Below are 15,057 nucleotides of genomic sequence, written 5' to 3' on the forward strand. Positions count from 1 at the left end.
ATAGTTCCACTTTTCATCGCTAGATGGCGGTATCCTCAACGGAATTTACCACATTATGGTAATGTATCGACAGGTGTCGGTAAAAAAATCAGTATAAATGGCGCCATCTAGCAGTACGAAAAAAGAACTATTGAGGACAAACTTCAGCGTTTTTCTGAGAGAGGCGCTGTACATACTCCGAAAAATAGTTCGGTATGTTCACCGCTAGATGGCTATTCATTTGAGCAAAAATACCGGGAACAAAAGGTTAGTCTAGAATATATTTCATAAAATCGATACATAATTCCTTAATGTGAAAAGGTAATTTAAATTTAATAAGGATATTCTTTACACGAAGATAAGTTTTAAAAAATAATACTTTATTTAAGAAGTAATACATGCATACACACAAATATATATTACATAAGTGAAATTTGAACTCACTGTACATTAAAAAGAATTCAGACCTCAATTTCATTGTGGAATATGCAATATAAATTACTGTTAATAACAATGCATTGTAAGTTTTGAATACATTTTTTAATAACAATATAACAGAATTAACCAACAATAATTAAACAATTTTAAAACAATACTATTATCACATATAAATTGAAAGCATTAATTAATAAATTACAGTGTACATTATAAATATCTCCACTATTAAAATATATTAAAATCTCTGAATATATATATATAACAAAAATAGTTATAATATTTAAGCAAAAACCATTTATGCATAATAATCTGTAATGTTTTATCTGTATACCCATAACATATATACTCAAGGCTCTTCTTTTAATGAATCTCATATAAAATATTTATATATAAGTAAAAGTACCACAGAAAAGGCTGTGTAAAAATGTATATAATTATGGTCAAATTGTGGTACCCTATAGTGTACATTTCTTGTGCACAAGTAATAAATGATTTTGCTTATATAATAAATGTGCTCAATAAAATAAGTTAACAAATAATGCAGTGACTTCCCATTCGCCTTTTTTATTAACTTACTTGCCACTGAAATAAGATGTATATTATTTAACAAACTAATTTAAACAAACTTAATAATAAATAATAAATTTACCTTCAGTGTGGGGTTTTCATTCATTTTACTAGCTTCTTCTTCGCGTCTTTCGCGCTGCTGGTCTAACATTTTTTGTCTGTTAACAGCTTCTACATTTTTAATACCTCGATTTTGCAGTTTAGCAATATTTCTTTCTGCAGCTTCCCTTTGTTTTTGTCTTCTAACTTCCTAGATGAAGAAAAATTTTCTTACATATGCAATCATATAATTCTTTTAAATAATCGTCAATTTAGTTAATTATTCGAGTTATCTCGAAATTAAAATTATTTCATAATTTCTTACATCTGCTTTAATATTTAAATCCGAATAGCATACACAATGCAAATATAAGTAGTTTAAAAAAATATTTATATTTGTGTTGATATAACCTCAAAGTTTTGATGGTTTTGACCTTACCAAATCCGGTGTCAAGTCTTCACATGACGACGATTGATTGCAACACGAAGTACAAAGATTTCCCATAGCGAACACTATAAACTTTTATCACAGTTAGTTATATAAATTATTTATATTATGACAATTCTTCAAATAATAGGTACATAAGGCACGATCAAAGTTACAACCAGTTACAACCAGTTACAATCAACTGATGGCGACTAATGACAATGAGTAGCAATTGTATGTACGCAGGTGTACGCTACATACGCGGGAGCGCACATATTGAACGTTCTTTCGAATGCAATGGAACAAGGCGCAGACGCGAACGGAGTATTTCGAACGTTGGTAGTACAAAGTTTACTGGTAATCAATGGTGTAACATAGTATGCATAGATAGATTAAATTACTTGAATATTATTAGTGAAACTGTATCAAATTGACATAAACAGTAAGATTTATGACCGAAACTTGTATTTTTGCTTATCTAAATAACTAGTTCGAAACGTCTGTTAACACATGACAATTATTTACCTCGTTTTTTTTAAAAAAAGTGACAGCTTGTACTAGTTAACAGTGGCATGCAAATGCTACCTTTCTACTATATTTATAAATCCTATCAATAGGTGAAACGCTAAAATATAAAACTTCAGTGATAGTGCATACATAAAATGCGTAATTTCATGTATTGTCGATAATGTAACAATGTATACATTGAGTTTACAGTGTGCCGTAAACTCCGGTGAAAAATATAAAGGTAAGTCAGTGTTGACTATTATGAAATCTATCTGTAAAGTATCAATGTATATTTATTTAATTATATTATTGATTTACTCGTTTCGTAAAATATTATTTGTGTCTTGCGATAATAATACACGCTTGTATTTTTTACAATAATCATGACAAAGTTCCTTATTGTGGTGGTCATTTTCAAAATTGATTTTACATTTAATTTGTATAACATTATATAGGAATTCAACAGCTATTTTAAAGTATGATCTCTATAGATACTTTTGGTGGAATTTATGAAACTGAAAATATTTAATAAAAAATATTAATGATGAGAAAAGTTAGAATATAGTTACAGATGTAAACATTTTAACACCATGCTCCAATTTCAAAACCAGCCAAATTATATCTTAAAGATTTTCTAGTATCATCTAGGACAAAGGATATAATTAGGTACTCAGGTTTTGATATGGCAGCCTATATGTTTCAAGTTTTTTGCATGATTAAGCATAGAGATAAGTTACACTTTTACAAGAGTATGCTGAACACAAACATTACCTGTTGTAAAGAACAAACTTAAAGATGGGTAGCAGAGGAATCAGGGACATTCCAACGATATTTCACCCTCAACAAACTGATAGTTCATCTACCATTCTTGGTGATGTTCAGCAGAACCTTGGTTCTCGAAATAGTACTAGTCAAGTTACCCATGATAATTCTGGTAAGCAAACATTAATATATATTATTTATAAAATATGTTATAATGAACCATCAATGATGATTTACTTGTATAATACAACATCAAAGATATAATACTTTCTCTTATAAAAGCTTTTAACTGTTTCAAAGAAAGGTATGAATATTTTACATACTTTATTCTACTAATATTTTATACATATTTTGGACATTGATCTGTACATTTGTTTTCTTGTTTATACTCAACCTCTTACAAGGAATTATTTCAACTATTTCTGTATTTACGAATTTTGAGTATTTATTATTTTGACTTTTGATGTATGAATTGTATAATTTTTGTTGTTTAGGCTGTGAACAAGGATGTAGCGTTACTGGCGGAAGCGGTGATACAACGCAATGTCGTCGACCTTTAGAGACAGGTGGAAGTGGAGTCACTACTGAGGGAACTGGTTGTACACAAGGACATAATACAGGACAAACCCAAGTTCAATCTCATACGATCACACCTCCAGTTACTTATCACCAAAGGCCTAATACTTTATCTGCTTGTTATACATCCTGTTGTGCTGAATCTGCAAAAAAGGTTCATTGATTATAAACAATACTTATTTAGCACAGAAATATATATAGATATTACTGAGAAATATTTATAATTTATTTTAATTTTATTATAAAAAATAATAGTTTATTTTAAGAGGTATATCTGTTCCATGCTTTTATCATTAAAGAACGACTATTTAAATTTATTTTTAATAGCCTATTAATACTGAGTTTTATTTGATCCAATAATGCAATATTTTCCGTATTTGAAACAAAAATTACAATTATATATTTGATATGATAACTACATTATTATTTTTGAAACAAAAGTATGTTAAAAAATTTTGTCTCAAAGAGATACTTTCTAAACAACTTTTCTTGAAATATCATCTTGTACAAAATAAATGCTGGTGTAAGTTTAAGCCACATATATGTGCAAAGTTCAAGTAAACAGTATTTATTCCAATTCTATAGATTACTTGCGGTCTCGCCTTCGCGAGACGCTATGCCAACTCCGTGAAAACTCTTTATTGGCAACATCGTCATGTCATAGCCATTCATGCAACCTCTCACGTATAGATTACATGTACCGTGATTATATGCAGGTCTGTTAATTCAAATGTTGCTATGGTCAAACATTCGCACGTGCCTACAGTTATATTCGTATGCGAGACCGAAAAGAAAGCAGAAGACGTTGTCATAGACGTCGAAGAAAAGCATACATACTTTTTCATATACAATAGTGTTTCAGATATCTTCACCAAAATTCTTTATCTTCGATACGAGAGACACTTCAACACAAACTCGATTCGTGTGTCCGAAGCTAGCATAAACAGGCCGACTTTCTCACTGGTGCGTATCGGATTACAGTCACTAATGCAAACTAACAAAATTTCTAACTGTATACTAACAATCTAACCCATCATGATATTAATAATGAATTAACTGAGGCCTCCATGTGTAAGCCATGTCCTTTGGTTAAAATACTCCAACATTGCAGCTAGTATTGTAACTAGCACTAGCTGACCCTAATATCAAAACCTTATAAATATTATAATAGAGTGTACAAATACTAATGTAATGTAAATGTATGTATGAATGTAAATACAAATATATGTACATAGTGATATGGGTATACCGCACCATGTTGTATGCTGATTGTAATAAATTTGTGTGCGAATGTTCATTGATCAAACCCAAGAATTATTCAGTCTTTCTGAATCAAATAACTTTTGTTTGAAATATTCCTCAATATCTTCTGTAATAGGCAGTTATAAAGTAAACTTGATGGCACTAATTTAATTGGATGTTTCTACCTCAAATACACAATACCTTTAACAATTATGCGAGCGAGCACACGACACACACTCTGACGCTTGGTCGAAATACTTCTGCAGTGACTACACTTCGAAGTGTAGCGAAATTTTTGGTCGCAATTAATTGTATAGGGTACAGCCAAAGAAGGGGGTCAAGAGGGCCCCTTATTAAAATCACATACTTACTTTATTTTCTCTATATTTTATAATATAACATTTTTCATGTAATAATAGGAGAAATCGGGTGAGTATGTAATTTTCAATTTTACCTATTTATCTACAAAATGACCCAGTGGTAGCCGATTTGGTTTAGGGGCACTTTTGACGCACATTATTTAGTCTTCTTCATATGGATATATTATGATTACAGATATATTTTGGTGTATGTGTTACAATATGTGTCACAGCAAGTTGGGTTGGTGCAACACATTGCATCAAATATTTATATTTCCATAAACTGGAAAATCCAATCTACTCATCATCATCATCGAATTCATCTGTCACAGGATTACGTCACCAACATGTAAGTTTATCCCATTTTTAGTCGTTTTTAAGTTAGCACAATTTAAAATGAATTGACTGATCAATCAAATATTCATTGTGCTTCTTCATTGTCTTTGCTCTTTTACAAGACGATTAATTTAATTGTGCTTTTTTTTTTAACTTTTTCAGAGAATTCCATACAATGCTCCTTTCTTCACAACTTGGTTTTGCACAAATTGGGAGATTCTATACTTCCCAATTTATTTTCTTTGCCAAGCTGCAAGAATTAAATGTAACACCCCATCAGAAATAATCGCAGAGAATTTACGCGGATTTCGTGATAAGGGCTTCACTGGTGGTCGTTTCTTAATCAGATGTAGTCTCTTTTGCGGACTATGGGTGGTTACAAATTATATGTATATTTATTCGCTAAGGATATTATTAGCTACCGATGTAATGGCACTTTTCGCAACGAATGTGTCTTGCGTCTATTTACTATCGTGGGTAATACTTCACGAACAATTTGTCGGTGTTAGAGTAAGTAGTACCTTTTCATGAGAATAATTAGTATACGAAATCAAAATAATAGCAAAGCTGTATGCAACAATGATAAACAAATACGTTGCAGATAGTAGCAGTCATTTTATGCAATACTGGAATTGCACTTTTAGCATACATGGACGGAATAACTGGAAGTCCAACTTTGGGAGGTGTTGTTCTGGCAACATCAGCAGCAGCTGGTTCTGCAGTTTATAAGGTAGAATCTCACCTGGAATTAATTCGAAATCACTTAGGGAATTCCAATCCATTGGTTAGATTCAAACCCAAGTCAAAGATCCCGCACAATCCTTATACTCGCGAAACACGGACATAGTACTGGTATTACTTTGTTACTGTTAATCTACCTTTGTTCAATTGCATGATTTCAAGAGTGCACTGCATCAACTGATATAAAATAGCGAATATCATGTTAAACCAGGTACTGTTTAAGAAAGTTATAGGAGAAACGACATTTGGCCAAATGTCGTTATTTTTCTCCCTTATCGGATTATGCAATGCAGCATTGTTGTGGCCAATTTGTTTGGCCCTATATTTTTCGGGGGCTGAAAGTGTACATTGGGGACGGTTACCATGGACCGCATTACTTTTAGCAAGCATTCTTCACCTAGGTTAGCATCTTCATCTCTTGATGCTAGTTTTTAATAAATTTCTTTGAGAAGACAATTTCTAGACATAATTGCATTTAATTATTTGGCAGTTGCAAACATGCTTGGCAACTTCAGTATTGCTCTGACATATGACTTATTCATTACTTTGGGATTGATCACAGCTGTACCTGTATCTGCTGGTATGATAAAGATTAAAAATAAAATTATATTTACGATTCTTGTTACTTGATAACTGATTAATATTACTGTGTTTCAGCATTGGATGTTGTTTTATATGGAGCCCATTTTATGGGCATGAAATTGGCAGGAATGATCTTTATAGCAGTTGGCTTCTTTCTTGTGATGTTTCCAGATAATTGGCCTGACTATATAACCAGATTACTTCGGTAAGCAATTTAAGTTTTGTAAACAACCTTTAATAGTAATTTTCTTAAAGTTCTGCCTGTGAGGCAAAACTCGATAGACACATGAAAAGCATTTTATATCATTACAGATGTTCGCATTACTGTTACTCACAACCTTTGCATTAGAGACCTACACGAATCATGCCTATCCAAAGTAAAAGTACTGATATTGAAGGAGTAACTCTTTCAAGCAACAATGTCTCTTCAATAGAAAGTGTTAGCAAGTTCTTGTTTGGCACATTGAATGCTAATGATGCTATGCCTGACACTAGACATGGTGAAACGTATGTAAATTTGAAGAGTATAGAATGTCAGTCGCGGAATACACTAAATTCCGCTTTAGACACTCTCCACAAACTTGGCGACACGTGTTCACATTATTATCGATCGCCGCTGTAATTAAGCTAATTATATGTGATGATGTATCATCATCACAACCACATCAAAAGTAGTCTATAAAACCATTAGACATACCCCCCAAACAGGGTCCCCAACCAGGGTTCAAACTATTAACATCATTACTGTTGCCTGAAATTGGTTATCCTAGTTTAAGCTCGTTTGTGGATTGTTCAATAAACGGAAGATTAAACAGTATTACATTTAATACCAACCTAATAGAAAGCATCATTGAATTGGAACTGTGTTTGAAAAATGTTATCAAAGCTGTTAACCTATTTCTCTATATACAGAAGTTATCTGAACCCAATTAGTGTCGCCCTCTATGCGACAAAGGAACCATAGATCAAACTATCCAAAAGAATTATAGATAAACATTTCCTTTAGAAATAACGTTCTATCACTTTTATATGCATATTTGCATTATGAATATTATGAACACTTCATATGTAAAAATAATGTATCTCTGACAACAATACCTACCAATGAAAAGGATATCGAATGTACTGTAATAGATACAGGAGAATATGAATAGATTATGGGATTTCATTAATTAACAACAGGAAATCGGTTGTTCGAAGCAATACTTTTCATTAGATGATATACATTTTAGCATTAAACAATATTTATGCTTGATACATATTGTTACGTCATCAAGAAATTATTACTGTAACTTGCAATGACAGTACAGAAGATGCAGTTATAATTATATTTTTAGTAATTCTATAGATAGTCTCTCACTGTAGAAGATATTCTACAAATAATTTATTTTAGCCTAAAGGACAACCAAATAATACTGCAGCTCAGTAACTGAAAGTGAATACAACATTCCTTTGTGAAGAAGTGATCATTTTACAGACTCAGGAATTGGAACTACCTATACATAATTATAGACATGCTAACCTACAACATATAATTAACTCTTTAAACAAGGTGGCAATTGTTTCTACAGATTTAGATACTCTTAACTGCAAATCATTCAATACCATGAGGTGTTGTTATTTTTAGCAGCAGGGTTATACTTCTTATACAAATATAGTACATTTATCAATCAAAATAAGCAGAAATATTTATACATTATGATTTATTTGTTTAATATGAATTCCTGAGCTACATAATTACTCACTAAACTTTTGCTTGTTTAAAGAGTATTTTACGAAGAGATGCCAGGTACTTAACGCTTCATTTGTTAAATGAGCTTATGTATGTATGTGTGTTTGCATGTATGCTGGTTAACATGATAATGTGTAAATAGCTGAATTGTTTTCAATAAAATTTTATATTTAAGTTTTATATTTTCATCGCAAGATCTAATTAGATTTTGAACAAAATCAATGCATGGAATTTTGAAGATGTTTTAAATAAATCTTAAATACAATGAAATTTTACATAAAAAAAGTACTATAAACTGTTTTCAAATCGTCTCTAATAAAGGAAATATTAAGTAACATTTTAGTTTTTTCATCAAATGCCTTTTCATCATTCTTAATTTTCATATTATATAAGCTTTTCATATATAGTGAATGACATTAATACTTGGACAGAAAATTAATACCTGAGAGAAACACAATACACTAATTTTACAGAACTTCATATTTTTTATAACTAAGCGAAGAAAAATTCAAAGTTCAGTCATGAAGTATGCAGTAGTACGATGTAGCATCCAACAAAAAAGAGACAAGTTACTAGCTTTTGAATTTTCCTAAAAATCACTAGTTTCAGTTAAATTTCATTTTTGTTGATCATTGACGATAAAAAATATTATACACTTTGCTCTTGTCTGCATCAAACACTTCAATATCTAGTGTCACAGCCTACTTTGGAGTCACTTATGCTAGTGTTACTACTTCATTCTTCATCAATTTACATGGAAATAAAAAAAAATGTTTAGGGAAATTTTCTAATGCTACTGCAGCATGAACAAGTATCTGATTCATCGTTTTTTTAAATATTGGTATTACATGAAATCCTCGACTCACTTCAGTTGACTTCAGTCGGAAGTTTTCCGATCTGAACTCTGAACTGTATACGCCTACTTATCAGCAGTTATAAAACCGATGTAGATTAAACAAAGTTTACTGAACTTATATCAAATTCAATTCTTCTTCTGTTTGAAATAACTAATCGAATACAATCGATACAATCAAACATACATTAGTATACAAATGAATAATCGATTTTAGTATTTCAGACACTATATAGTACGTAATTAAATATGAACGTAGAATTTAGTATTGTAACTCAGTTATAAGGTACTATTTAGATAGAATATCTTATTGTGTTAGTTAATTATAATGCACCTTCTAAACTGCATTAATTCATTTTTTTAAGCTATAATGGCAAAAGAACTTTAACATTTTAAAACATAAAGTATATCACTTATAAAAGTCTATTATTTTCTACATCAATTATTTTTATCATTTGATTTTTTTCAAGAAGTTCGTAATATGGATAAACCTGTATCTTCGGATATTGTACTTATAGCTGGTAATTCTCATCCAGAACTGGCTAATCTTATTGCCAAGTAAGTTTTCATAAACGTGCATCTTCAGTATTTTTTTTATATTATATGTAATCTTTTTCTTTCAAAGTCGATTGGGTGTTAAGCATGGAGGATGCTCTGTATACCATAAATCAAATCGCGAAACAATGGTTGAAATCGGAGACTCTGTGCGTAGTAAGGATCTTTACATTATTCAGACTGGAACAAAGGATGTGAACAATAACATAATGGAACTTTTGATCATGGCATACGCCTGCAAAACTTCTTCTGCAAAAAACATTGTTGGAGTTATCCCATATCTACCTTACTCTAAACAATGCAAGATGCGTAAACGTGGTTGTATAGTCTCTAAATTATTAGCAAAAATGTTATGTAAGAGTGGTTTAACTCATATAATTACGATGGATTTACATCAGAAAGAAATACAAGGATTCTTTGATGTTCCTGTGGACAATTTACGAGCCAGTCCTTTTCTATTACAGTATATACAAGAATCTGTATGTAAATAGCACATTTGGGCACTATTGTATTAAATTGTAATTATTTAATTACATATTTACTTAGATTCCAGATTATCACAATTCAGTGATAGTTGCAAGAAATCCTGGCAGTGCAAAAAAAGCAACTAGCTATGCAGAAAGATTACGTTTAGGTATAGCAGTGATTCATGGAGAGCAGAGAGAAGCAGAATCAGACATGAATGATGGGCGTTATTCTCCACCTGCTTTGGCTTCAAGAACAATGGAGGTTGGAGTTGGTGTTCCAATGCATCCTGCAAAAGAAAAACCACCGATTAATGTAGTAGGAGATGTGGGTGGACGTATAGCCATCATGGTGGTACGTAAACTTGCAAGGGAAACCTTACATAGCTTGTCAAGTCAACAAAATTAAGGAATATAAAACTGAGAAACTATTTATATTCAGGATGACATGATAGATGATGTCCAATCTTATGTAGCTGCAGCAGAAGTCCTTAAAGAAAGGGGAGCATGTAAAATTTATGTTTTGGCCACACATGGTCTTTTAAGCTCTGATGCTCCGAGATTAATAGAAGAGTCTCCAATTGATGAGGTAATTAAGAGTGACATTATTTATAAAATTGAATTAAGGATTGCTATGTATGCAAGCAATATTACATAACTGTTATTGTAGGTTGTTGTAACAAATACAGTTCCTCATGATATCCAAAAGATGCAGTGCCCAAAAATAAAGACTGTTGATATCAGTATTTTATTGGCAGAAGCTATTAGACGTATTCACAACAAGGAGTCCATGTCTTATTTGTTTAAAAATGTCACTTTGGAAGATTAAGAAATGTGTCAAAACAATGTGTCTTAAATACGTTAAATTTCTGTATCCAGGGACCATACTCAAGACATATCTACTACATTTTGTTCATTGTTTTACAGAGGAATGAACATGCTAGTCTATTTTAGATTAAGTCAGTAGAATTATTTGAAAGTTTCCAACAATCTTCATTTATCACTGAACTACGACTTTTACGCATTTATGACATGTGTTAATATGGAAAATATATGTATATTAATATGCAAAATATATTTAGAATATACTTCGTAAATTAATATGACATCAATTTTTCGTATATGTATGTATTGTAGATATATTGACATATGCATCTCATATTTGCACACGTTGTAAGTTAACTGTGGAGCTTGTGTAAGATTAGTTAAAATATTTTGATATTACTTTTAACCCAGTGTTGTAATCTACAAGATTTTTTTTTCATATTCAAAAACATTATATACATGTTTCAAACCACAAAGAACGCAAATACATTATTTTAAACTTGAATCTAAAGATTCTAGAATGTAAAATAGTAATGTAATTTAAAAAATAAAATAGGGTAGGTATTTTTATTTTTTCTTATTTTAAATGTAAACTAAATACTAAACATTCGAGTTAAGACACGTGAATCAATAAAAATGTTGCTATGGAAATACACAATCCATGGAGATAATTCCAAACCCCTTTCAGTACTTAAAGTTACCGTAATTTGTAGATGTTTTTAAGATGTCTGTGGAAACAACGAACTTCGAATTTTCGAGGATTTGTATTACGCTGCAATCGGATGAGAAGAAACGAAGAATACAAGGTTTAATAGAAATTCTAAAGATATTAGAACTACCACAATCTGAAAGTGAAATATTAAAATTATGGGATATTGTGAACAAGTTTTTATTGAGACTTTTAAATGATTCTTCAGAAATATGTCGCGATCAAACATTGGAAATTATCAAATTATTTATACTTAATTTAACGCCTAATGATAAATATGTTATGTATTTGCTTCCAACTTTATCAAGAAGGTTGGGTTCTCAAGAGCAAATAGAAACATCAGAGGAAGTTAGACTGAAATGTATTATATTATTAAAACAGATAATATTAAAATATAATAACTTATTGGCATCATACATAGACGACTTAGTAAAAATTTTAACACATACTATAGTGGATAATTATTCACTAATTAAAAGAGAAAGTTGTAATTGCATATCTGAATTCGCTAAGAATTTATCAAAGTATTTTTATATGCAATCTGAGAAATTTGTGAAGCCAATTTTAAGTAATTTTACACACCAACATTTTAGAGTTAGAATTGTTTCCATTATAACAATAGGAGATTTAATTCAATATGGAAACAGTAAATTAATAGAAGATGTAGCTACACCTTTAGCAGAAAAATTATTTGATCAAAATGGGCTTGTTAGAATAGGTATTTTCTTATTTATATTTCTTATTTAATTTAATTTATACTTTATGAAGCATAATTACATTTTTATATGTAGCTGTAATAGAGGTAGCAGGTTGTTGGCTTTTAAAACTAAAGGATCGATATAATTGGTGGCACAAAATCCTTCCACTACTTTTAACAGGCCTTCATGATGAGCTCAAAGAAATCAGAGAAAAAGCTACAAATTTTTGGAATGCTGTTGGACAGTTATACATGAAAGAAAATGAAAATGACCAAAAATTCAAAGATAAAATGGATTTTCTTACCGACAATCCTTCTCATTATCCTAATGGTATATTGAACATATTAACTACAGTTAAATATTATCTATACTATTATAAATCTTTTGTAGTTGTCAGACCAAATATAGGATGTCGTGTAATAGCACAGCAGACTTTCAGTAAATTGATAAATGGAATTAGTTTGGAATTAGGAAATTGGATGGCAGATATAAGAGTACGATCTGCCCAATTACTTTGTGTATTCATATTGAATGTGGAAGAAGATGTAACACAACACATTCAAAAACTTTTACCACCTATGTATCGGTAAATGTCGAATTTTTAAATATACATTACAAAAGTGACATTCAATTTCATGCATTTGTAATTAACAAACTGTATAATAGGGCTTGCAATGATGAAGATGATAGAGTTGTAGAAAATATTGAGAGAGCAGCAGAATATTTGGGATATTTTGTGCAACCAAAAACTTGTTGCCACTTAATACTTCCTACTCTGGAAGATACTCCATCTACAGGACATTTAAGAGTATTTGCTGCAATTCTAAAAGGTAGCAAGCGTTCTGCGCTTCTTCCATTATTAAAGGAGATTGGACAATTTTTAGAGCAACCACATATTTGTCAAAGTAAGAAAGGAGCATATCAAAAACAAATACTTTGTTGCTGCCATTCTCTACTTTTAGTATGCGAAAAGGTTTGCTTTTCATTTTATAAACTACTATACATTTAAAATTTATCTATTTAATACTTAACATATTTACAAATTTTTAGGACTGTAAGCTTATAACAAAAGATTTATTCATAGCAATATTTACTGTCCTATCCATGACAAAAGAACATTCTATAGAACTAGAAGCAAAAGAATTATTAAATACTCTTGCAAATATTAATTCCTTTAATACTGTTGAAGAACTTTATTCTGAATATATTGGGCATTTAATTTCATCATTTTCTGACTACAAGTCATGGACTATACATAGCCCTGGGTCTCAAATTCTTTGTGCATTTTTCATTCACATCAAAATAATTTTCACTTTTGATTTGGAGATTATTTTAGCAATTCTAAAAAGTACCATGGGAAATGATGCTGACCCTGAGATGAGACTAAAATATTTCACTCTATTATCAGATTATTTTAATCGAGATTCCTCAAATAAAATTATGGATCCAAAATTTTGTAATCAATTTCTGGAAGACTGTATACTTCCTGGATTAATCTGGACTGTAGGAAGGGCTGCTGAAGCCATACGCACTGCTGCAGTATCATGTTTATGTGCTTTCTTAGAAAAATATGGAAAGACTCTATTGATGAAAGGAACACAATGTTTGAATGAACAAGATAATTGTCTGGAACTTGACAAAATAATTCCAGTTTTAATTAGTCTCACAGATGATAATTCTAAAAAAAGTAGATTTTATTCCTTACGAGCTATGTATTTGGTAATGTCCATTAGAAAAAGATTTCATCTCACTGAGGACTATATACATAAAATTTATCCTGTACTATTAAAAAGACTCGATGACGGATGTGATGATATTAGATCAGCATCATTAGAAGCTTTAGTAAAACTTTGGAAGGCTATACCTAAGAATTACAATTTAGATTTTAACAAAGGGCATATAGATATGTTATATACTTCTACTATAATATATTTAGATGACCCAGACAGCGAATTTCAAAGTGTCATATTAGGTTAGTATACTTGTATTAAGATTGTACAATATTATTAGATTACATTTATGTTAAACATTTTTTTCAGATAGTTTAAAAGAATTAGCAAGAGTGCATCCAGAACTACTCTATCAAAAACTTCAGAATAGTAAAACAAATTTTAGGAATCAAGAGGGTATTGATACACTTTTGGAACACTGTTCATGTATTTTAAGAAATAATTAATATTAATAAATAATGTGTGTAGAAAATAGGAACGTGTAATTAGTTTTGTAGATATTTGTATATATAGTAAAATCTTAAGTAACCAAATCAATTCGTTTTTTCCATCGGCTGCCATAAGTGAAAACAACGGAAGTGACTCATCCTGTATATAGTATACTAGTACGTACTATACATCTTTGTATATAGTATACAAAGCATACGAAGTACTCTCTCGTATGCATACTTATTGTACATGATTCTCTGCAGTTCTCCTCTACAGTTCTCCATCAACCATCGAGTATCCATCGTCTAAGGCAAAGACTTAACCCAAACTTTACCGATGAGTCCTTTGGCGGTCCCGGGACGAAACACTATGCCTTTTCTTTTTTCCTTTTTCCTAGTCTCGTTCATCCTACAACAACCTATCACTATCGCTTCGAGAGAATAGAACTTTTCTTTTTATTATTAAACCAATAAAAATAGGATGTACATTCTTTGTACAGAACGTAAA

At 30.8% G+C, this 15,057-nt stretch overlaps 4 protein-coding genes and 1 long non-coding RNA gene across 14 annotated transcripts in view; 3 read left to right on the plus strand and 2 right to left on the minus strand.

Annotated features, from left to right (window-relative positions):
• LOC128887906 (phosphoribosyl pyrophosphate synthase-associated protein 2) overlaps positions 1 to 11,554 on the plus strand; it is a 14,267-nt gene extending 2,713 nt beyond the window's left edge. The window contains exons 1-6 of one of the 7 annotated variants that reach the window (XM_054144381.1): positions 9,152 to 9,426; positions 9,611 to 9,698; positions 9,766 to 10,174; positions 10,242 to 10,514; positions 10,602 to 10,748; positions 10,830 to 11,554. In XM_054144381.1, the coding sequence (XP_054000356.1) occupies positions 9,622 to 9,698; positions 9,766 to 10,174; positions 10,242 to 10,514; positions 10,602 to 10,748; positions 10,830 to 10,988 (1,065 nt within the window). In that variant the 5' untranslated portion in view covers positions 9,152 to 9,426; positions 9,611 to 9,621 and the 3' untranslated portion in view covers positions 10,989 to 11,554. Of the gene's footprint in view, positions 1 to 9,151; positions 9,427 to 9,543; positions 9,548 to 9,610; positions 9,699 to 9,765; positions 10,175 to 10,241; positions 10,515 to 10,601; positions 10,749 to 10,829 lie in introns of those variants that run through there. The other 6 variants (XM_054144383.1, XM_054144380.1, XM_054144382.1 and 3 more) reach the window with 6 other exon arrangements.
• On the minus strand, positions 339 to 1,672 carry LOC128887908 (small VCP/p97-interacting protein). Its single transcript, XM_054144389.1, has 3 exons — positions 1,463 to 1,672; positions 1,067 to 1,234; positions 339 to 999 (listed from the first exon to the last, which is right to left on the minus strand). Exons 1-3 carry the CDS (start codon positions 1,526 to 1,528, stop codon positions 985 to 987), a joined length of 249 nt encoding a protein of 82 aa, XP_054000364.1. The 5' UTR covers positions 1,529 to 1,672; the 3' UTR covers positions 339 to 984.
• On the plus strand, positions 2,057 to 8,475 carry LOC128887904 (putative thiamine transporter SLC35F3). 4 transcript variants are annotated; one of them, XM_054144377.1, is made up of 10 exons: positions 2,057 to 2,198; positions 2,596 to 2,891; positions 3,214 to 3,449; positions 5,093 to 5,245; positions 5,395 to 5,742; positions 5,834 to 5,962; positions 6,185 to 6,374; positions 6,464 to 6,553; positions 6,631 to 6,760; positions 6,868 to 8,475. In XM_054144377.1, exons 2-10 carry the CDS (start codon positions 2,753 to 2,755, stop codon positions 6,902 to 6,904), a joined length of 1,452 nt encoding a protein of 483 aa, XP_054000352.1. In that variant the 5' UTR covers positions 2,057 to 2,198; positions 2,596 to 2,752; the 3' UTR covers positions 6,905 to 8,475. The 4 variants fall into 4 exon arrangements, with proteins under 4 accessions (XP_054000352.1, XP_054000351.1, XP_054000353.1 ...); XM_054144376.1 differs by having other exon boundaries at positions 2,740 to 2,891; XM_054144379.1 differs by lacking the exons at positions 2,057 to 2,198; positions 2,596 to 2,891 and adding an exon at positions 3,881 to 4,258 and having other exon boundaries at positions 3,309 to 3,449.
• On the minus strand, positions 10,333 to 15,025 carry LOC128887910 (uncharacterized). Its single transcript, XR_008460116.1, has 2 exons — positions 14,885 to 15,025; positions 10,333 to 10,449 (listed from the first exon to the last, which is right to left on the minus strand). It is a non-coding gene; the product is annotated as an uncharacterized LOC128887910 (long non-coding RNA).
• On the plus strand, positions 11,699 to 14,783 carry LOC128887901 (dynein axonemal assembly factor 5). Its single transcript, XM_054144369.1, has 6 exons — positions 11,699 to 12,411; positions 12,485 to 12,721; positions 12,782 to 12,977; positions 13,058 to 13,364; positions 13,442 to 14,363; positions 14,431 to 14,783. The coding sequence occupies exons 1-6, from the start codon at positions 11,709 to 11,711 to the stop codon at positions 14,565 to 14,567; spliced, it is 2,502 nt and encodes an 833-aa protein (XP_054000344.1). The 5' UTR covers positions 11,699 to 11,708; the 3' UTR covers positions 14,568 to 14,783.
• Positions 15,026 to 15,057: the final 32 nt, after the last annotated feature.

This window comes from Hylaeus anthracinus, unplaced genomic scaffold (assembly GCF_026225885.1).
Source record: "Hylaeus anthracinus isolate JK02 unplaced genomic scaffold, UHH_iyHylAnth1.0_haploid 11989, whole genome shotgun sequence".
Classification (NCBI taxonomy): domain Eukaryota; kingdom Metazoa; phylum Arthropoda; class Insecta; order Hymenoptera; family Colletidae; genus Hylaeus; species Hylaeus anthracinus.